The sequence below is a fragment of the Microtus oregoni genome, unplaced genomic scaffold, assembly GCF_018167655.1.
Source record: "Microtus oregoni isolate MIOR12 unplaced genomic scaffold, Mior012 000002F_ref0000024, whole genome shotgun sequence".
NCBI lineage: Eukaryota > Metazoa > Chordata > Mammalia > Rodentia > Cricetidae > Microtus > Microtus oregoni.
This window is the reverse complement of record NW_024543061.1, coordinates 79,034,278-79,057,457: the sequence shown is the minus strand read 5'-3', so window position 1 is coordinate 79,057,457 and position 23,180 is coordinate 79,034,278. Positions and strand designations below refer to the sequence as shown.

General features: G+C 39.1%; 1 protein-coding gene across 3 annotated transcripts in view; it reads right to left on the bottom strand.

Annotated features, from left to right (window-relative positions):
* Positions 1-23,180, bottom strand: part of Pik3c2g (phosphatidylinositol-4-phosphate 3-kinase catalytic subunit type 2 gamma) — a 314,439-nt gene that overhangs the window by 214,636 nt on the left and 76,623 nt on the right. For all 3 annotated transcript variants that reach the window (XM_041640636.1, XM_041640645.1, XM_041640651.1), the window contains 3 exons: positions 18,056-18,170; positions 13,986-14,116; positions 5,684-5,872 (listed from right to left, as the gene is read on the bottom strand). In XM_041640636.1, coding sequence (XP_041496570.1) covers positions 5,684-5,872; positions 13,986-14,116; positions 18,056-18,170 — 435 coding nt within the window. The remainder of the gene's footprint in view (positions 1-5,683; positions 5,873-13,985; positions 14,117-18,055; positions 18,171-23,180) is intronic.

Here is a 23,180-nt window from a genome sequence, read left to right as displayed (position 1 = left end):
TGTTTGTTTGGTTTTTAAAAATCTCTTCTACGTTTGTGGCGTCCATTACTATCTAAAGATCTTAAGGCTCCTGTTATTCTTTGAGGTTTATTTTTCTTTGCAAAACTTCAGATCTCCGGGCTGAACTACATACCATACCGGGAAGTTCCTTGAGGTCTCATGTTAAGGTTTTAGGTTGTAAACAATACCCTTCAGCTTATGCTACTCTAATCTGCTATTCCTTCTGTGGCCCTTGTCTTAGTCCACAATGAGGTTTTCAAGCACTGAGTCTGAGCTTGAATTCCTTATTATCTCTCCTCCCTCTGTGGCTTTCTTCCAAAGCAACCTCCCCAGTCTACTCTGTGGCTAACTATTCCTGGCAAGATAAAGCCATGGAGATTTTTGCAAGGGGATTATTCCTAAACTTGACATCCAGCTAATAGCCTTGCTGTCCCCTCCTTCTTAAAACAGATTCTTCATGGAGTTGCTACAATTATTCTTTTAAACACAAGCCTGCCAACAAAATTCCAGGGTCTGTTGTCATAAGACTGTGTTCTTTACCTGAACCACAAAGCCCCACATAATCTTCCTCAGGCCAATGTTTTCAATTTTGTGTCCCATGGAAATTCTTTTATGTTAAAGTATTCGCTCTCCTCTGAACCCTCATAGCCACGCACATGCTACCATTCTTGAGGAAATCTTTGCAAGACTTGAAGTCAGGACTCGGTTTCACTGTGAACATTTTCCTACTTTCTGTGGCATAATTTGCTCGCTCACCTTCATACCTATCTAGCGCTTACTTCTGACTTTAATTAAAGTCTAACAGAACACATCATGTGGTGGCCTCTGGTGCAAGCAAGCCTTTCCTTGCAGACTGTGTGTTTTTCCTAGCAACAGGAACTTAGCTGATATTTCCCTTTTTGATTAAGTGCATAGCACATATTTTTTGCTGCATAAATGAAAAAGAAGCACCGCAACCCATTGCCTAATTAGGCATCTAAATAATGGAAAATTTAATTGTCTCACTATTGTGAATTCCATCCTTCCTATTTACAATGCTAGTCAAGACTGACTTTAGTATAAATTTATCTGTACAATATAAGAGAGTGACTTGCTGTAAGTATTTTAGTGAAGTCTCCCTCCAAGGGAATTGATTTTGGAAGCTATGATATTGTTTATTTAATACTGCTTTTCTTCCTGAAAAACAAATTTTATATCATGTGAGGGGAGCCAGATTTGGTGCCCTGTCAGACTGTTACTTAAGCTTCTTGTTCAGTTTTCCAAATTTCTTTTTTAAAAATCATTTTTTTTTATTAAAAATGACTCTTAATGGGTTCTGTAACTTATTTGCTATTATCCACTGAATCCTTGTGTTTGTGCATGAAGGTTCATGAAAAGCACATCTAATTCACTCAGAATAACTAACCTCAGCTCAGGTCTTTGCTGTTCTACCTTCTGCAATGGAAGGACCAGTGCCCAGCAGACTCTCTACTGTCACTCAGTGGTGGAAAAGTAAACACCCAGTGGCTCTCTGTAGGTGTCAGCATGTCTCGTGCTTAGAACACAAATGAAGTGGAGAGTCTTCAGGCAGGATGAAATAAACAGTAGTATTAAAAACCTTCCAAACTCAAACTGGAGAAAACTAGTTCTCAAGAGGTTAAACCACGACCACAACAGACTCTTCAATGAAGGGTAGAGAAGAAGCAGAACTCCAAAGAACTCGTTCTTTGATAACTCACGTAACAAGCACACACTGTTCTCAGAAGAGTCATCTTTTGAATTTAGAGTTGTGGAAAGGCTCATTTCTGGAAACAGCTTGTCCTCAAGCTTTTTAACAGTTCAGCTAGACCGAGAGTGGGAGTCACAGGATGCTCACAATGGAAATTCGCCAACCTTGCCAGTGACCTTATCTGCTGCATGATCAGGAGCTGAAAAGTCGGCAATCAGAACAGGGTCCCAGAACACAGTTTCACGAGCAGGTCTCCGCTTTGACAGGACCCTGCTCCTCTCTGACTATTAAGTCTGATGATTCCAGAGAGCAAGGCTGAGTGAAAGAAAATCATTTGGGTGTGATAATCTAGCTCTTGCTGTTCAAAGTAGGGAAAAAGAAAACCTAAGTGTTTAAGAAGTATTGTGATTTGAATATAAAATGATCCCAAAGATTGCCTCAGGTCCTAGAGGTCCTCGATCTAGAGTAGCAGGTGGCAGTGAGCACTATATGCATGTGTTAGTTAGAACCAAAGCCAGGTCCTCTCTAAGAGCATGACAGGTATTTTTTTTTTAGATTTGCTTTATTTATTTATCTAGTTTTTTATTTATGTATGTTTAATTTATTCTTCTCTCTTATGTTACATCACAACTGCAGTCCCCACCCACCCATCTTTTCCCCTACCTCCCCTTTTCCCCAGATCCACCCCTCCTCCAACTCCTTTCAGAAAAGAGCAGGCCTCCTCAGGATATCAACCAAATATAGCAGAACAAGCTCCAATAAGACCAGACATATATATTCACATCAAGGCTAAATGAGGCAAGCCAGAAAGATGAAATGAACACCAAAGCAGGCAAAAGACTCAGAGATAGCTCCTGCTCCCACTGTAAAAAGTCCACAAGGACACCAAGCTGCTAAAACATAACATATATGCAGAGGACTTAGGTCAGACCCACATTAGCTCCCTGATCACTATGAGTCCACTTGGGTCCTAGTCAGTTGATTTTGTGGGCCATGCTCTTGTGGTGTCCTTGATCCCTCTGTCTCTTCCAGTCCTTCTTCCACCTCCTCTACAGGACTCCGCAAGCACTGCCTGCCTAATTTTTGCCAGTAGAGGCTTTTAACTACTGAAGCTCATGTGATTGAACACTTGGCTGTCAGCTGCTGGTGCTCTCTGGGAAGTTGCAGAACCTTGCCAGAGGAAGGGCATCACTGTGAGCAGGCTTTGAGTTTTTAAACCTGTTCCTACTTTTTGTTCTCTAGCTCCCCACCCCTCTTTTTTTATTTTATTTTTGAGACAGTGCTTCTCTGTAGCTTTGGAGCCTGTCCTGGAACTAGCTCTGGTAGATAAGGTTGGCCTTGAACTCAGAGATCTACTCGCCCCTGCCTCCTAAGTGCTGAGATTAAAGGCGTGAGGCATTACTATCTGGCTCTCTCTCCATTTCTTAACTGCCAGGTCAGCCTCAAACTCCTTCAGGCGATGCTTTCCTCCACCATGATTATTCTACTGCTCTGGATCTGTAGACCAAAATAATCCATTTCTCACCTAAATTACTTTTTGTTGGCGATATCATGTTAGAGCAGCAGAGAGGTCACTCACACATGCAGGAAGCTGAGGTTCAGGTAGCAAGATCTGTCTGTGCCAGTGCCTACACTTGCTCCTCAGCCCCTCAGTGTACTAGGTCATGGGGTGACAGTCTCTAAAAACTGAGGTGACAGTCTTTAGGATTAGAAATTGATTAGAAAAATAATAATGTTTACTTCTTAGTTATTGTGGGCATTGAAGAAGATAATACTAAGTGTTACTAATTAAAAATTTGGCCTATATACTGAAAATTTGAGTCAAATAGATTTTCAAGATCTGTTTAGGTAGAGAATACATAGGATTGAGAACATAGACTCACGCCAGTGAATTCTCTCACTTTTTAAGCCAGTAAACTGAATTACTGCGTTTTCCCTGAAAGGATCTATAGAGTAATATCTCATGAACTTTTTTTTTTAAATCATTGACATTTAAAGTCATTAGAAAATTTGTAAAACTAACGTGATTCTTAATGAAGTCAGCCTGTTTGGAAGACATAGAAAGTTGTCTCAACAATCAAACTTCAATATCTTTCATAGATTCATAGTCTTTAACCTAATGTATTTTTGGTGAAATTATTTTTTGACAGAGTCATTATATACAGTTAATGCTGACCTGGTACTCTTGGGCTAGACTTTCACATATGGCAATTCTCCTGCTGCAGTTTCCTATGTGATAGGATTAACGACATGTGCCAATGCACCCATTTTATTTTGTAAAAGATAATGCAAAGCAGTGTTTTTCTTTTACATCTTTTTTCCAAATTGGTGTGTGTGTGTGTGTGTGTGTGTGTGTGTCTGTCTGTGTGCATGTGTGCACATGTGACCATGTGCCAAGTGCTACCTCACGCATACAGGGGCCAGAGGACAACTTCCAGGAGTCAATTTTCTTCTACCATCTTTACATGGTTTCCAGATATCAAATTCAGATGAGCAGGTTTGGTGGCAAAGATTTTACACACGAGTCACCATGCTGGTCTAAAGAACTGTGTTTCTCAAAATGTAATTTAGGTATCATTCAATTTATTTTACTTTGTATAGTAATAACTGCATACAGAGAGAAGACAGACAGACAGGCACACACCACACACACACACACACACACACACACACACATCTCCTTACAACCATTCCCTCTAATCTGTCCTCACCCTACATTATCATCACTGGGTTTCACGCTTCTATATCTCTGCATATTTCATACAAATGGGAGCGTGCAAAACAAGGTCTTTGGTTGGTGGATTCTTTCACTTAGTATGCAGCTTCCATAGTTTGCTCATATTGTCACATATATCAATATTATCCTTTTAATTAATTATGATACTATACAGAGCACATTTCATTTATTCATTGGTGGGCATTTGAGTTGCGTGTATAATTTTGTGTATTTTGTGATCTGTGATGTTTTCAATAGTTATGTAGGAGTTTTAAGTGGGCATAATTTTTGCTAATGTTGGGTATAAAATTACCAGTGGAATTACTGGGTCATATTGTAACTCGGTGTTCACCACGTAAGAACTTCAAAGCCAGGTTTCCCCCTATGCTTACACCTGCTCCGCATTCGCCCTCGACAATGAGACTCTGATTTCCTGCATCCTTATCAAGGCTTTATACTTTTTGATTATTGTCAGTCCTGGTGAGAGAAGCCCCTCATGTGTGCTCCCTGGCTTCCTTTGCATGTTTTCCCAATAGCCAATGATACCAGATTAGTATGGTGTCATGAACTTTGTGCATATTTGTATAGTTTTCTTGAGGAAGTGTTTGTCAGATCTTTTACTCAATTTAAAAGTAGGTTATTTATCTTTCTGTTGCTCCACTTTTAGTCTGTACATATTCCACATACAATTACCTTAATAGATAGAAGATGCATCAATGTTTCCTTCCTCTCTGTAAGCTGTTGATGTCAGACTTTGAACCGATTTCTCATTCATTAGTCAATTTGGGGATGATGGGAGGATAATTAATTGTGCTGCTGTTTTAAGTCTTCAGCAGAAAACAAATAGGATTTCACCAAGCAATGATGCAGAGCTTTGGCTAATTTTATATTTTAGTGAGAAGTAGAGGTTAAGTCTGTGATGCAGGCATTTTCTTTCTGAGATAACACCTCATTATGTATGCCAGGGTAATACTGAATTGACAGCAGTTCTCCTGCCTCAGCTTCCCCAGCTCTTTTTCTTTAAGAGAAAGTGGATGCGTCACTTAAGAAACTATAGCCATTAATTGAGCTTTATCTTTAGTGCGAAGATACAATTAAAGCTTAGAGTGTGTGAAAGTTATATGCATAGCTTGCCAGTTTTCTGAAATTAATGTCTATAGCTACTGAATTTGGGAACAGAATAACTGTGTAATTAATCCCATTGTCTTGTTTTTCCATTGTTCCTAACACATATCAAGATACATTTTGTTAAGTCTTACCTGGAAGTCAAAAGACCAAGTGCTTCCAGTGGGTGAGAAAATGTCCACCTTCTCAAGATGGCATGCATTTCAGAAACTGTCCCTTCATCCCATCCAGGGGCACTACCCAAAACCAGAGGGAGGGAGGAATTTTCATTATCACAGTAGAAACGATAAAACCACAGGTATCTTCTCTTTTCCCCAGAAAGTCTGAAAAGACAGATTGAAAATTGTTTTTTATATTTTTTGAACATTGTTGTAAATATAAATGCATATTTCAAAACATTGCTTTATTCTTTCTTGAGTTATGATTTGATTTATAATGGAAAACTGATACTTTATCATGAAGGAGTTTGATAGTTTATTCTTTCAACTTATTTTCTGCTGGTGCATTCTTTGCAGAAAACAAAAAAAAACCACCTTCATTTTAGATCATTTACATTTTTCTATTCCCTTAACATTGCTGCTTTAAAAATACTTCATTTTTTGGGTGGGGGAGCGCAAAACATCTTCCACCTCCAAGGCAGGCCATGTGTGTCTTGTAACTCAAGCTGAGAGGAACAGTCTTGTTTTCCTGTTCTTCCTTTACAATAAGTCAGTGGAGTAGCAAGTGGGTTTGTGAAGGAAAGGTATAGTTTAAGGACGAGATCCCATCTTCTCAGAAAGGTTCTACCAGAGTTTAAAGTTAGGCAAAGTTTCACCAAAGTTAGCCCTTGGCCTAACTTCACAAAGATCTCAGTTTATCACTGGTGACCAAATTCACTAGAATCTGGAGTAAACATATCTCCGATATAACTTTTCTAAATTGGTGTGGGAAATCCTTCTGTGTATGTGTTGCTTTTATTGGTTAATGAATAAGGAAGCTGCTTTGGCTTGTGATAGGGCAGAAAAGAGCTAGGCAGGAAAACTAAATTGAATGCTTGGAAAAAGAAGGTGGAGTCAAGGAGATGCCATGCAGCCACCAGAGGAGAAAGATGTGAACTGCCAGTCGAAATCTTGCCAGTAAGCCATGAGCCTTGTAGTAAAATATAAAATAATAGAAATGGGTTAATTTAAGATTTAAGAGCTAGCCAATAAGAAGCTAGAGCTAATAGGCCGATCAGTGATTTAAGTAATATAGTTTCTGTGTCATTATTTTGGGAGTCTGGTGGCTGGGAAATGAACAAGCAGTCTCCACCAACACTAAATGCTCCACCTGAAACAGAGACCTCAATCTAAGACAAAGAGGCTGGTTTCTGGGCAGTTTATCATGATGCTCTCAGCCCAACGAAATCATTATTAGCATAGCCTTTAAAGGGACAAAATCTGTTGCATGACCATTTCTGTATCAATTTTTAACCTTTGCCTTTCCCAACAATAATCTGGCTTATCTTAAACCATCCAAAACTTCCAGAAGAGTATGAGAAATATTAGATGATTGGAGAGGCAGAAGTATCCTTTACCTAAAAGATGAACATATTGACATATCCAAATGACTTTTATAACATGCCTAGATTCTTCTGTTTGTTATTGTTTTTCCCATCAATAATAAAAGACCCCAGGATGGGTTATTCTGGTTAACTTCCTTCTGTAATACTGAGCGGTGACATTCCCCCATACTGTCTCTCAAGAAGCAGAATTTACATAAGAGAAAATACAGAGAGTCAGTTCAATGAATTTTGATAAATGGATTTTCTAACTAGCAATGCACTCCTGTCAATGTACAAAACAATTCTTTTCCATGTTGCCAAAGGCATGAACAGGGTTGATTTCTTTCACTTTGGATTAGTAAAATCCTTTATTTTTGGCTACTTTTGCTCAAAAATGATTTTGAAATTATCTGTATTGTTGAGTGTGTCAATAGCCCATTCTTTATAATTAGTGGCTATTATTCTTTTGTATGAATACTCTACAATTTCCTTATGTAATCTTTTACTTGGTGGCCATCTGAGTTATTTCCTTTTTGACGGACATTATAAATCAAAGCCCCATGAATATACACATGGAAGCTTTTTAGTGTTTTTATTTTCTTTCTCTGCAGAGAATCTAGTGCCTGTGGTGGTTTGGGCCACTTGTGTACTTGTGGAATAGGAGGGTGTTGACAGCGGTTTCTGTCCCACCCAGTCAAGCAGCAATTCAGTCCCAAAGAAACACACAGAGGTTTACGTTAATTGTAAACTGGATGGCCTATTAGCTCAGTCTTCTTGTTAACTCTTATATCTTATATTAGCCCATAATTATTGTCTGTGTTAGCTATGTGCCATGGTACCTTTAATCAGTGAGGCATTCTTATCTTGCTTCCTCTGCATCTGGGTGATGACTACAGACTGGGCCTTTCCTCTTCCCAGCATTCTCCAATTCTAGTTGTCCCACCTCTATTTCCTTCCTGGCTGCTGACCAATCAGCGTTTTATTAAACTAATACAAGTAAGTGATAAATCTTTACAGGGTACAAGACCATTTTCTCACATCACTTCCCCCCTTTTATTCAAAACAAAACTTTCAATCTAATTTTCTTTATTTAGCTTTCTTCCTGACCATTAATTATAACAACTTGTAACCAACACTATAAACAAAGAAAAATATCAATAATCCATTTTTTTGGGAATGTGGGCATAGTTTTTTACGCTACTTTCTGCTGATTGGGGGTGCTGATAATCTTAAGGGGACCTAAAGAAAATTTAGGATTATGGCCAAGTCATGACTTGAATATTCTGTGAGGCTTGATCATCTCAGCCAGCAGTCTTGTGGCTTTTCTGAGTATAGAACTCAGAGGAAACTCCTGCAGAGGTCCTCTGAAATGTTGGAACATCTGGGCCTTCCTCTCCTATCAGAAATTTGTCAGTGGGTCTTCCCTGATCAAACTTGATTTTTCTTAACCCAGAATGAATCCACAGCCTCTCATTACCTGTGGAAACAAAAGCAAAACCTCTTCTCCAAAGCAACATATATTTTGATTTAAAATTTGAAGTCAAGGCATTTTCAAAATATATATGTTATATTAATCCAGCAGCATTTATAGTCAAGTGCCTTTCAGCAGCTATTGCTCCTTTCTCAGCCATCAAATAATTCAAAGACAACACAATAACATACAGTATCCAGATTCTCTGTGCATTTTCCATCTTTACCTGGTCTTATTTTAAACTCTAGTTCTTTTATTTTTATTTTTAATTTTTGGCTTTTTGAGACTAGGTTTCTCTGTGTATCTTTACCTGTCCTGGAATTCCCTCTGTAGACCAGGCTGTCTTTGAACTCACAGAGATCCACATGTTTCTGCCTCCCAAGTGCTAGCATTAAAGTTGTGTGCTACCACATCCAACTACTCTCTCTCTTTCTTTTTTAAGGGCTTTATCCTTTTTCTTTTCTTTCCCAAACCTACAGATATTTTTAAAGACACTCTAAACCATTTAGAGTTTTTTTTTTTAAATCTGAATCTACCTTTACTGTATATCTCTTTTTCTGACCTCATGAGTCTTTAATTTGCTAAACAATATGGCTATGATTAAAACTGTGGCTTTGATGGCTGGATCCACTCAGTTTCTTTGCTTTCTGAGAGTCTGTCTTCATGGTGCAGGGACTGATGGAAACCATGCTTATTGTCACAACTCTGTGGAGTTTCCAGGACCCTGTCACCACCAAGAAGCATGCTGCTGGCTATTTATAAACACTTTTTAGGTGCTTTGTTACAGAGCCTCTTAAAAGGGCTACAAGGTTTTTTTTTTCTAAAGCTGAGTCAGGAAGCCTCTCTTAAATGATATGTGCTTGCCCACCTGAGAAAATGCTGCCATCAAGAAGCCATGCTTAACTCTGTTCTTTTTGTGTTTAGAATTCCTTCTGAAACTCTCTAGGTTTTAAGTGGACTTAGTTGTCCACGTTGGTGCCAATTCTGTTGACAGAGGTTTCTGTCATGCCTGGTTCTGCAGATGTTCAGTCCCCAAAAATATACAGAGGTTTTAAATTATAAATTAGTTGGACTAATAGCTCAGTCTTCTTGTTAACTCTTAATATTAACCCATAATTCTTCTCTGTGTTAGCCATGTGGCTTGGTACCTTTTAACATCTTGCTTCCTCTGTATCTCAGTGGCGACTGTAGACTGAGTTTTTCCTCTTCCCAGCATTCTCCTATTCTAGCTGTCCTGCTTATACTTCCTGCCTGGCTGCTGGCCAATCAGTGTTTTGATACAAGTGCCAAATCTTTACAGGGTACAAGACCATTGTCCCACAGCAGGAGAGTCCATTTCCAGAGGTGCCTATAAAGTTTCACATTCTTATGTGGAGATTGTGAGAGTTTCATCTGAACTCTGAACTGGTGTTCCAGGTCATGTATTCTACCCTGAATTATTTTTGCTTTGTTTACTTTTAAGTCATTGTTATCTTTTACATCAATTTCTAAATGTACATGTAATCAGAGGATGGAAGTCTAACTTATTTTCACATTTCTTTCTCATATGTATATTTATGGATTAACTTTAAACATTGGATTTGTGACATTTGCCTATTTTTTTCCTTAGAGTTGCTGTATTGAAATCATCTGTTTTTTAAATCTCTAACATTATTTAAATTAACTCTTACTTCAATATAATCTGTAGTTTTGTTTTCCTAATAATCAGTTATCTTTTTTATAAATTGATTACATGCTAAATAAAACCCAAGAGCATTTTCTAGTTAAGAGCCATTAGATACTAGGAATGCCACACTGCTCAGAGCATCCTCCTATTGCTTTCCTTTCGAAAGAACAAACAAGGTGTTCAGTAGGAGGATTAATTTCAGGCAATCCAGTCTGAACCTTTTGAGATTTCTATTTATGATATATTAGGTCAGTTTTACGACAGCACCTATCTATAGATAGTCTACAGTAGACTTATTCCTGGCATACACCTTTCTGGTTTATTTATCAAACTTCTGGTATATGTCCATGGTCAGAATTTCTCTTCTTCAGTTTCGCTCAACTTCTAAAGTCCACATTCATCTCACACCTCCTTGTAGGCCATGGAAAAATACCCGGTTATAAATAGTAACTAATTGCTCCAGGGTAGATGCCCAGCTCTCAGCCTGTCTACCTTCCTTCTGCCAACACTGTATTCTGAAGTTTCTGACTACCTTGTTATCATTAATCTCTGATCCCCACCATTTTCTGTTAAAATAACCAAACCACACAGTATTTATAAATTTTTTCGTCTCTAAGCTTAGAGAAATTCATGTCTGAAAACACAGTTGCTTCCTGTGCATTTTGCCTGTGTTAAAATTCTGCAAGTTCCCAAGAACCATCTGGTCCCAGGTACAATTCACGCTAAAGCAGACATATCTACTAATTTCAAAACGAACTTTTCTTATGTATTTTAACCTTCAGCTTCCCATATATAGGGAACCACTTTATTGGTTGACATGAAGCTTTTATTTTCCTATCTGTTTTTACAAATATCACAAGAACCTTTGCAGTGTATCTTGAGTCTGAATTTCCCGACTCTGATTGCTGTGGCTAATTTGAAAGAAGGGATAATTAACTCACCGAGCAAATGATAAAACATTAAGTGATTCAGCCACTAAATTGAATGTTATTTGTAAACGCCACACACTGAAGGCTGTCATCTATCTCTTCCCACAGTCCAGAGTGAGCCACTGCTGCACAGCACATGAATAATTATATTTAAGTGAAACAGAAGGAAATGTTGCTTCTTTAGTGTATACAATTAACATAAACAAAATCTGAAGCAGAAAGACAAGTAGAATTCAATTGGGGTACTTAATTAACTGTTAAAATGTGTGTCTTTAAATTAGCAATTTTTTAATGTGTATGACCGCGTGAGTCTATGGCATGAGTGAGTGTGCACATGCACGTGTGTGCGCACACACATACTCATGGAAACCAGAGGCGGAATTTGGAATTCCTGGAACTAGAGGTGTTTGCAGTTGTGAGCACCCTGACGCATACACAGGTGCCATGAACTGAACTCAGAGAAAGAGGGAGATTATTCAGCTTTAGGTAGACCATCTTTCCCAACCACTGCTACCACCTCAGAGGCCATCAGAGAGAGGAGCCTAAAACAACGTAAAAGTTAAAGATGGAGTCCATGATTACTGCACAAGACCCACGCAAGCTCAAGCTAGCCAAAATCTCAGCAAAGATGGGGAGATTCTCTCCATAGCAAACCCCAAGTGAGGAGCAATTAGCTGTGCATAATCACTGGGGTGTGACTCATTCCTTTTACAGAATGCAGCTACTGACACTTTTCTCCTGCTCCAGTGTATGGTTCCACACTCATGTACACATGGGCAGTGCTAATCAAACTCAATCACTCATTACACACACACAAAGTTGGGAGGAGAACATGTTAGAGGGATTGGAGAGAGCTGGAAGAGGGAAATGTAGGTAGATATGATCCAGTCTCATTGTACATGCTTAAATTCTCAAAATAAACAAAGGTTATAATAAAAAAAACATAAAAGTAAAACTAAATACCATGAACTTGGGGTTAATTTATAAACACAAACTCCTGATATTTAGCTATAATTTGCTAGGTGTGGCCTTTTTTGTTTAAATATGCTTAAAATTTTGTAACATCGTCACTTTTTTGTAATTAAAATCTCTTGTTACAATGACACATTGAGCAGTGTTCTTAAGTGGCACACTTTTTAAATGTAATGTTTTGTGTGTGTATGTGTGTGGGTTTTTTTTTTTTTTTTTGGAAAAAGTAGTAAAGAGGATTCATGTGGTGAAGGTGGAAATGACATGGAAAGAGATTGCCAGTATTTGTGTTTTAGGATTGTGAGACTCTTCCATCCTTTTTAATACAGTAGCTTTGTTGGGCAAATATTACAGGAGGACACCTCAGGTTTTATGGGTACACACTGGAGAGGAAAAACAGTGGCTAGGATTGGAAACATAGCAATAAGTAAAACACAGTAAAACCAGGATTGATAATTCCTTGTCCTCCTAGTTCTTGCAAATGAGTGAGGAGAGAAGAAATAAACACATGAATAAACCTGACAATGACAGACTAGTAAGTGTGGTTACAGAGCGGAAGATTTCATTGGGTGAGGTGGTCAAGCAAGGCCCCCCTGTGACAGGTGGCATTTCAGTGACAACTTTAATATGATTTAATCATGCAGAAAATTTAGAAAAGAATAATTCAGAAAACTAAATGTCCAATCGGAGTCTCAGGGAGGAAGAGGGACCATCACAGGGGGAGCCTGTGAAGGAGGTTTACGTCACCAGTTTGAATTGAATGAACCCACAATGGTATGGGCTGAAACTAGAGGGTAGGACTCAAGATGGACCATGTCTGTACTGAATGTTCACAGTTGGGCTCAACCACACTGATGTCTCTATCAGAAATGACTCTATTGTCTTCCCAGTGATCAAATTAAATCCTGGTCTTCTCCATTGACCTATCCTGAGTTCTTTGGTTTATCTGGTGACGTATTTCCAAATAATAACCAATGTCATCTATTTTGAACTGAGAATCTATATTTCTTCCCAATCTAGTCCCTACTTCCAGAGTCCACTGCTTTGCTTCCACCTTACAGAAATCCCAAGGTCTTGCCTAGAAAATCAAATTGACTCCCAGTTGCTTTGTGGGCTATTGGTTTTACTGATTCTTTAACACATTCTTAAACTTATGTTTACAGGGAAATATAATTCTTCTTTTTAAATTGATTTTTTCTTGAAATAAAGTGTCCTATGCTATGCATATACTGTGGTTCCAGCAATTTTTGTGTACATACTGATGGATATATGTACATGTGTACAACTTCTAGAGTTAATGCCTATGGTTTATTATTAATGAGCAGAGATGTTGAGCTGTGACTCAGACATTACCAGGTAGCAAGCATAAATGCCATTAATTATCTTGTAGTTCCTCCAAGTGATTTTGGCTTTATTTAGAGAATTGCTGGTTGACACAGTATAAGAATTACTTATTAACTGATTTAGTGTTTATTAAAGATGATTTATTTCTGTTCTTTTAAATATCTGCCTTGATAATTAAATTCCAATTTTCCCTGCTTACTAAAACAGCTTCCCAGAACTTATTGGATGATGACTGAGCACCGTTTTTCTCTGAGATGTGATGCTGTTCACTAGCCTGTCTCTGCCTCTGGTACTTTAGTACTTCATACCATTCCTTAATCTAAAGATCAAGTTGCTAAAAGACATAAAAAGTTTTTGTAGATGAGGCAAAATCATTTCTCAGTTTGCCCACATTAACTGATCATCTAGCACCATGACTTCAGGAAATGAGAGGCCGGTATAGGACTGCAGGTGCTCCCTCAGAAGACACAAGTGCTCCAAGTATGGCTGACGAGAGCATAACAGAGAGAGTCATTCTCAGGCCTGGCTCACTCACAGCAAAGGAGTCTGCTTCTGGGACAGTCTGGCGATGTGTTTTAAACACTCTCTTGGTGGTCCTTCAACGTCAGTTCTGTTCTCCTCAGAATCAGGTTTCACGTACTCCCACCCAGCAGCTGGAAAATCTATCTGTAACGAAGAGGTGATTTTCTATGTACTAAACATGCATGCAAATACATTTATAATTTCATAACATTTACTTGAGGTTTGTAGGAATGAAAGAAATAGTAATTTCTATTTTGTGCTGATTGCTTTAACATAATTTTTGAACAATTTATTAGAGTTTGCTATCTGTTATAAAGTAAAGAAATATGAAGACAATTGTACTTCCTTTTTTATGAGCTTCTTATGAAAACAGTGACTCCAATGTTCCCATGTCCCCCTTTTAAGCCCTGTTTGCCATGCGCATTGTGTAACCAAACAATATTTTTGTTTTGAGTTTGGATGTCCCATCTATTGACAGGACAAGAATCTTTTCACCCTTGTATCCTGAGTCCATATGTTTTGAGTTAAACCTTGCTTCAGAGTTAAAACAGACGACAACAACAACAACAAAAATGACAACAGGCTGTTCTTGCACTATGGAGGTGAGCTGGACAGTTTAGGCTCCATATTTTTTCTTAAGGTTAATAATTTTGTCCATTCTAAAGTTCAAATAGTCCACATACTTTATTATGATTGGCTGAACTGTGTTAGATAGGTTTAATGGAGAAAATCTAGGAACATTCTAGTATGTGTGAGGTACAGCTTGAAATACAGTTTATTCTATTTAGGTTTCTTATTATTTTACATTAGAAACTGGTTAGTTCATTCTATTAATCCATAATGTCTATTGTAATTATTATTTTGGAATAAGCTTTGTTATCATTTATTAATTATTGCTTTAACATGATAAAAATAAGACAATCTAAGGCAAAATGATATTAATATTACTGAGATGAATCTTGAAACAATGATTGTCATGATTTAGATGAAAGCATACGCAGTCTCTGTAGGTCACACTACTTTCTATTTGGCCAGAGTTTACTGGGCACCAGAGATGAGTCTCCTGAATCCCAAGTGGTCAAACCCATACTACATGTACATATGAGCCACATTAAATGAATACATGTGTGTGTGTGTGTGTGCATGTATGTGCACGCACCTGTGTTTTTGTAACATTGATAAGAAAGAAGAGGTCATTAGTTTGGGGGCTACAGTATTAGTTGGTAGAGGAGAAGAAGGGCTAAAATTTATGTCTATATAGTATCCATGCATGAAATTATCTAAAAAATCAAAAATTGAGTAAAAAGAATATAAGAAACAGTAGCTAATGAACTAGCACAACTTTATGTCAGCCTGAAGGAACTGGCTGGGAGACTGAAGACCTTAAGATGGTGGAAGAGAACATGAATGCTAGTTCTGCGCTGGTTTCCCAGCTTAGCCCCCAGGAAGAGCCACAGTAAACAATGACGTATAAGCACAATGCACCCTTCCCAGTAAGACGGATGAAACTAGAGCTTCTCGGACTAAGCTAAGCCACAGACAGACAAACATACTTTCTCTTGGAATGTGGTGTGTTGCGTGGCAGGGTGGGGGGATAGAGACAGGCAGACCTTGGGGGGAATACTGGCTAGTCAGCCTAGCCCAATTGGTGAGGTCCAGGGCAGTGAGAAACCAAATCTCAAAAAGCCTGGTGAGCGGCTACTGCGAAACAATGCCCAAGGTTGACGTCTGGCCTTTACACGTATGTGCACACATATGCTCCTGCACATATGCACACGCCTTGATGAAGTTTCAAATGGATTCCAGGCAAGTGCAAGCAAGCAGACGAGGAGACCCAGGAAAAGGCCAGCAGTAATCTGCCTGTTCGTTTCCACTCTGAATTCTTATCCACTTCCCCCTGTCAGCTGTTCCTGCTCCCTGCAGCAGTCTTAGGATGTGTCAACAGTTATTTACCTGGAGAACAACTGTGTGTGACTCATCACACCCCTGTCATACCTGGATGGCTGCTCTGCATCCTTTACCATTCATATTGTAAGGACGACCAGAAAAGAGGACCTGACTACAGTGGGCAGTCCTTGAATGCACAGAGGTCGAAAGAGGGGGTTAAAGACTTGCCTAATACTTTGACATTCTCTGTTAGAGAGCTGAGACTATGGTCTGCATTCCCCCAACTGACAGCCTGATGTCTTTCTTTCTGACTCATATCTATTCCCTGACATAACTCAAGGTTCTACGGCCTGCTTTTAATTTTCTTACCGTCTCCTAATCTTGTGTGTGTTGGATTTGTGCATTTGAGCGTGCATGTGTGTTTGCATGTGGAGGCTAGAAGACAAACTCCTGTGTCATGTTGCAGGCACTACTCAATGGTTATTTTGAGACTAGGTATGCCACTACTCTGGAGTCCACTAACTCAATTAGACAGATTGGCCAGGGAAGTCTCAAGGATTCACCTTCTCACTGCCCCAGCACTCGAGATTGTAAGCTTATACCACTGATTCAGCCATTTTCCCTGTGGGTTCTGGGTAGGAATGTCAGTTCTCATGCAAACACTTTACCAGCAGAGTCAGCCCCTAAAATTCAACATTGGATCAATTTCCTGTTCTAGAATACAGCAGAAAGCCTGACATGGTGCTTTGGATTCTTAAATTAGGACTTTTAATAATATCAACACAGGTTCTTCAGTAACGAGCTATTCACTTTATCAAAATGGGGGGCCCTTTAAAACTAAAGTCTGGTGATTCTTTCTGGCCTAGCATGGGAAAATTTATGAGGTCTATGGCAGATTTCCTTACTGGAATGAAGTGCCTCTTTGTGTCCTGCTGCAAGGCACGTGCCAGCCAGTCATCATCTAGACCTGACATCCTCAGGTCTACGTGACTCACCTATTTCTTGCCACCAAGCTAGTGCTAAAATGTTGTTCAGGTGGTTCCTGGAAAGACCTTTTCTACCATAAAATGAAGCCACATTTTTATAGGATTCATTCTTCTCCTTCATCAACATCTTTTTGTGTATATTTCTAAACTCTATCCCTTATACCCTCGAACCTCGTGCTTGTGAACCAGAACTCTGTGTCCTCTCCAGCATGATGACAAGTGCAAGGCAATTTTGTTCCCAGGACTGGGGAGTGAATATTCTACTGGATAGAAATCAGTAATACTGCTCAGCATCCGGCCATGCACAGGATGGAACCATAAATGCCCAGTCAAAATGTTGCCAAGTTTGAGAAACTGTGTTTCTGAGGATGCCACCCATTTTCTGTAGAGATGGATGGAAAGTCCACACTCCTGAATCTCTAGATAGTATTATATCCATGTTGCTGATCTCTAGCCAATATGGATAGATGGACCACAGACATGAGCATAGTACTGTATCTGTGTTGCTGATTTTTAGCCAGTGTGGATAGATGGACCACAGACATGAGCATAGTACTGTATCTGTGTTGCTGATTTTTAGCCAGTGTGGATAGATGGACCAGAGACATGAGCGTAGTGCTGTGTCTGTGCTGCTTATCTCTAGCCAGTATGAGCCACAGACATGAGCAAACAAGGTGCTGCTGGCAGTATGAACCAAAGCTGAAATCATTGAGCAATTTCCTTTCCCCATCACAAATCACAGAGAATAGACATGTTTTAGGGCAAAAAAGGTATAAACACGGATTTTGTTTGCTATTCATCTCTTACAATCCAGCCATTTAACAAACGTGCAGCAGAAGAGATTTTGATGGCTTGTCACAATGCAAAAGCAGCTGTAAGGCACTGGGTTAATAATATATAACAATGACTTATTTTAGACAACAGAAAGAAGAATTGGATGCATTTAAGGAGAGTGTTGATAGCAAGGCTTCTCTGCTATCCTTCAGGATGGTGAAGCGATCTATTGAATTGCTATTATATAGGCTGACAGAAAAATTGCTTGGAGAGTTCTGGGCATAAAACAAAAGATACAGAAGGCACCCAATTCTAAACTGGAGAAAGGGATCATGTATGTGTGACCCTAGAAGAAAGCGTTTCTGTAACTGGTTACCACACTGCTTAACAACATGAATTTTCTATGTGTACATTAATCTCATAGCTTGACACTTACCTGCAGGGTCAGTGGGGAAGGCTGGCTCCCATCCCATACTCCTGGAGCTATCATTTCTGTGGGAGGCTCACTCTGAAATGTCATGCTGAATAGCCTAGACCCCATCATAGACTTTCTGCAAAAGATAACACATACACACAGACAAGAGTCACAGTAAGAGGAAAACTATTAGTGTCTTCACACATGCTTATTCTGGGATAGAAAGCAGCGGTTATTTCTGTGGCTTCATTCAGTAGCTAGAAGAGAAATAAAATATCCCACATGTCTAGACATGGATTGTGAGCTCACTACTAACATGTCAAATGCAAAGCTGTTTCCATAGACACCACTTTTTTGTCAAGTGTGACAATTACTACAGTAGTTCCTAACAGGAGCATGTAGCATGTATCAATGACTGCCATCAGTGGCGATGACTAAGTGGAATTAGGAATCTCAGATTTGGACTCTGGACTTATGGGTGCCTGAACTCAGAAGGGATAGTAGTTCTTCAGAAGTTCTTTTTCCTCCATCCCCCTGAATTAAATAAATTCCTTGGGCATTTAAAGATTCTAAATTTATAAGAATGCAAGGTTTAAATCAGCACAGCATATGAGCTGCAGAATCAAAATAGTTGTAGGACTTCACAAAGGAAATGTTCCTTCGCATATAAATAGAAAGATTATTCATGTTCAGAATCCTTAAAAATTGGTTGTAAATTACCATAGTAAATGAGAGAGCATATAGAAAATATTCTAACCATGGAGAAAACCACCAATGTTTCCAATGGCTGCAAAAACAGCTAAATCCACATTTTTTTATAAAAAAATATTTAGTGGTACTGGTGCACAAATCTGAATATGCTAACATATTCCAATGGTTAACTAAGAGTGGTGTTTGAGTTCAATATACAAAATTGGAAAATTAGTTAATTAATCAAAGCAAATGTAACCTGAAGACAAATCACTTTTTCGGTACCCATTCAATTCAGGAGTTGACAGAGAACCTCAGGTGGTTCTGTGGTGGCTGAGATAACCCAACTCGGGCAACCCAGCACCCTCGGGTACACTGGGAGATCCCTAACAAGCTGCACTATCCAGCAGTTTCTGATAAAACAAGGAGCTCTAAGCTCTGAAGGGGACTGTGGTCTGGAGGTCAGAGTCAGCAGGCCACAAGATCTCTGTAGATTTTCCCTTTCTCTCAACCTCATCGTCCTGTCATCTTGTTAGGAAGAGAGGCAGAGTGAAAGAAAGCTAAGTGACTAGGCATTTTTATCCAAAAGAGATTTCATATTTCAGCTAATCAGTCCTTGCTCTAAGCCGAGAGCCCTTTGCCCTCATTACGTGCAGGATGGAGCTTGGGAGGGGCTAGTTGCATTTTCACACCCGCATTTGGGAAGGTGTTATATTTGTGATTTTGCTTGGCCACATTTGAAGCAAAACAAATCTGATTTATGGGAGCTGGCTTCTATCAAGAAGAAATCCAGTGGTGTCTGTTCTTTCTGCCCTTAGATAGATTGCACTGTAAGAGCCTCCCCAGCCTCTATCTTGTGGCACAGGATTCAGAATGACCTCAGAGCGCTTGTGTAGGAATGGGGTACACAGAGCTTAGGAAAGTGGGCATGAAGAATATGAAAGTCCAGATGGACAGTGTAAGGTAAAGGTATACAGATTTTAAGGCCGTATGAGAAAATAAATGAGTGGCATTGTTTTGGAGGTGATTGTTTAGCATTGGAGAGCTAATTTTCAGATAATAGGCTATGCCAGGTGCTACAAGAAGGACTTTCATAGTTTTTCAAATAAATCAAATGTCAGAAGATGATCAGTAGCAGTGAGGAACATAAAACAGATCTGAGAGTGTTTGTGGCTTTAGAAGATGGGGGGGGGCTTTCCTTTGAATTTCACCGACCATGACAGCACTAATAATTAGACCTGACTCATCTCTGAGTGTGCTGTTACCTTGATCTATTTGGAAAAAGCTGCCATTTAAAAATTAGTTTTGAGGGTATTCTTGTAACCTGAATTATTCTCCTTTCTCATTCTATTTAATGTACCAAATCATTCTATTAAGGTGTTATTTAAAAATTGTATTGTTAAATTGTTATACCATTGTTATATAAATTGTATTGCTATATATAAAATAAAGTATGGTTTCATTTTAAACAACTAAGAAAATTTAAGTACACAGGGAATAAAATGGACATATTTAAAACAAAGTAGGTGGGGATCAGAAGTAATTAAAAAATCTACTGGGTTGAAGAGATGGCTCAGCAGTTAAGAGTACAGATTGCTCTACCAGAGGACCTGGGTTTGATTCCCAAAACCCTTATGATATTTCACATCCATCTGTAACTCCAGTTCTAGGGTCCTCAATACCCCTTCTCTGGGTTCTATGGGGGCCAGGCACTCAAGTGGTGCATAGACATACATGCATGCAAAATATCTATACATATAAAACAAAATTTAATAAGATACTATGGGGAAAATATTAGTCTGTAATACATACCAACATACACCCCAAAACAAAATAAAAATGTTACAAAGACAGTCTACATACATCATACTTTGTGATAGGATGGAGCTTGCCTAAATCAGCCAGCCATTGTTAACTAAGCATCCTGAAATTTACTGGACAAAATCAATGTTTTTCAAAAGTTCTCACAGTGTGGTGGTTCCTCTGGCAGTGAAGGTGGCTTTCAGAAAGGCGCTGGGGAGATACAAACTAGACCTGACCATAAGACTTCAAACTCTTCCTGCAAGGCATGCCTGCAGTATCCATCACTCATGCACTTGGAGGTTTTTAAAAAATATGACATGTTTAGAAATTAGACTTTGCTTTTTCATATGGCCTTTGGGGATATTTGAGCTGGCATATCCATAAGTTTTTTTTAAAACTTGACTATTGTTCAATTTAGTGATAAAAATATTTCAACCTCAAATTTGCTTCATTGAGAAAGACAAATGCTCTGGATTATGATTCCATCACCCTGCTTCCTAAAACAACACAGTAATGGTTATTGAGTTTAGTGATCAGGAGTCTTTGCATCAGTTCCCAACATCTGGAGCCAGAGTGTAGAGAGGACTATGCCACTGAAAGACCAGAAGAACCTGACGACCTGATTTGATGGAATCCCTTGAGAGACTGACAATAGTAGATCTAGTGAGAGGAGCTCTTGTGACCTGAGGCAGAGCCTGTGTAGGGGGGAGGACAATTTTACAATACGTTCATGGAGGGGGACGTGGCATGTCAAAACAGGAAGGGAGAGAGTTGAAGATAGAAAGAGCAAAGGCAAGAACTCAGACCTGGATTCTGGCTATCGTTCTGTTTTTAAGCTGCCTGGTACCTTACATTAGACTACCTTTCCAAGGATCTCCTCAGCACCTAGTGTGGCAATTGGACTGAGCAACTCCTGTGGACCCGAAGAAAACCAATGAGCTTGAGCAACACAACTATTGTTTATTGCTAAATTCTGAAACAGAGGAGGTCAGCCTTAATAATCCAGGCAATTGCCTAAGCAATCAAATTGTTTGGAGATTAAGACTGATTTTAAGTCATGTTTGAAACTATGCAAATGATTTTTATATTTAAGACTTTAACTCATCCCAGGAGTCTTGAAAATATTGTTGCTCTCAAAAATAAAATAAAAAAGAACTGAATTTGAAGCATTGGGGGATACCTGGAATTTGGCTTTATATTATAACATCCAAGAAAATGCTATTGTTCAACTGAGGTAGGGAATCTCTATGGCAAAGTAGCTTCCAGAATAAAAATGCTAAATAACAATTACACTATTTATTTGTAACCTTAAACTGGGACCTGAGCTCTTGCACAGGGTTGTGCTGAAAGAAACAAATCCTTGCTGTAGTGCAGTTGGTACATAGACAATCTTGTCTGCAAAAGAAGATTCTATGATTTTTCCCACCAAATCTTTCCTTTGGATTTGAGATACTTTTCTTTATAGAACTGAAAGTGAGTGGTTTGGATGCCTGAAAATGTCAAAGCTGATTTTTGTATGTAGACATTAACTAATACATCCCTCATAGGTCTATATGAGCTTAATCATCATTGGTTTTCAAAGCCCACTTGTGGAGGCCCTGAAGAGACAGAATGCCTCCAGAAAGCTATCCTGAGGTCATGTATATGTTGGAATATCAATATAAGTGGTCATTATTACTGCATACAGCTGGTGAGAGGCAATTCAAACCTTAATGAGAGATTCAACATCAGATGTTCATGGGCAAAGGTCATCCCATGGGTGGAAATAAAAACAAGATGCTTCTTTTCTGTGATCTGAAAATATCTACACCGAATAAATTGAATAAGAATCTCTACAAATTGTTGCGAGGCACAAAATAGAATTTGTGGCTGTGTCTCAGCAGCTACACCTGATGGATTTCTGATACCTTAAAACAATCTGGGTTTCTTTTGACTGTTTATCCCAGGAGAGATGGCGATGCTTTCTGGTTTTGATGAGAAACGGTCTCCTGAGAATACATTTCCTAACGCTTGCTGAAATAATCACCGAAGTCTATCGGGTTTTCTGATGCCTCATCATCACTGGTTTGCATACTTGGTCTTGCAGCCTCATCACCTTGGATCAGTCCCTGATAATTGCTTTCTACAGACTCCCGCCCTGGAAGGCCATTCCCTGAAAACAATTGTAAGTGATGCATGTCAACCCAGAGCCCTCATCTTGCTGGCGTCCCTGCATACGGCAAGCTGGTAATGAGAACCTAGTGCTCCAGATGCTCTTTCCAGTTAGTAACTGGAAATATGGCTTTACCAAAAATGCTAGAAATGCCACATCTGAAATTCTGTTGATGAAACTGAAAGCAAGGTCTCTCACAGGTAGATGGACACCTGTACAGAGGCTCTTACGGGCAAAGTCACGGTTGTTCCTAAAGCTCCAATCAGATATTTGGAATGTCCCTCCCCTAACAGCAGCAGACACCTCTCCTAGAGCTGACCTGTGCTTTTTGCAGATTTTAACAATCTAAATGCAGGGATTGATTTTTTTAGTAAACAAAGCTCTATTGATTGCCTATTTATATGATGCTTTATGTAAGATGGCAGACATTACAGAGATGAATACATTCCCTGCCCTCAATACACACATGGAGATGGGCTAAAATATCAAAACCCAAACCAA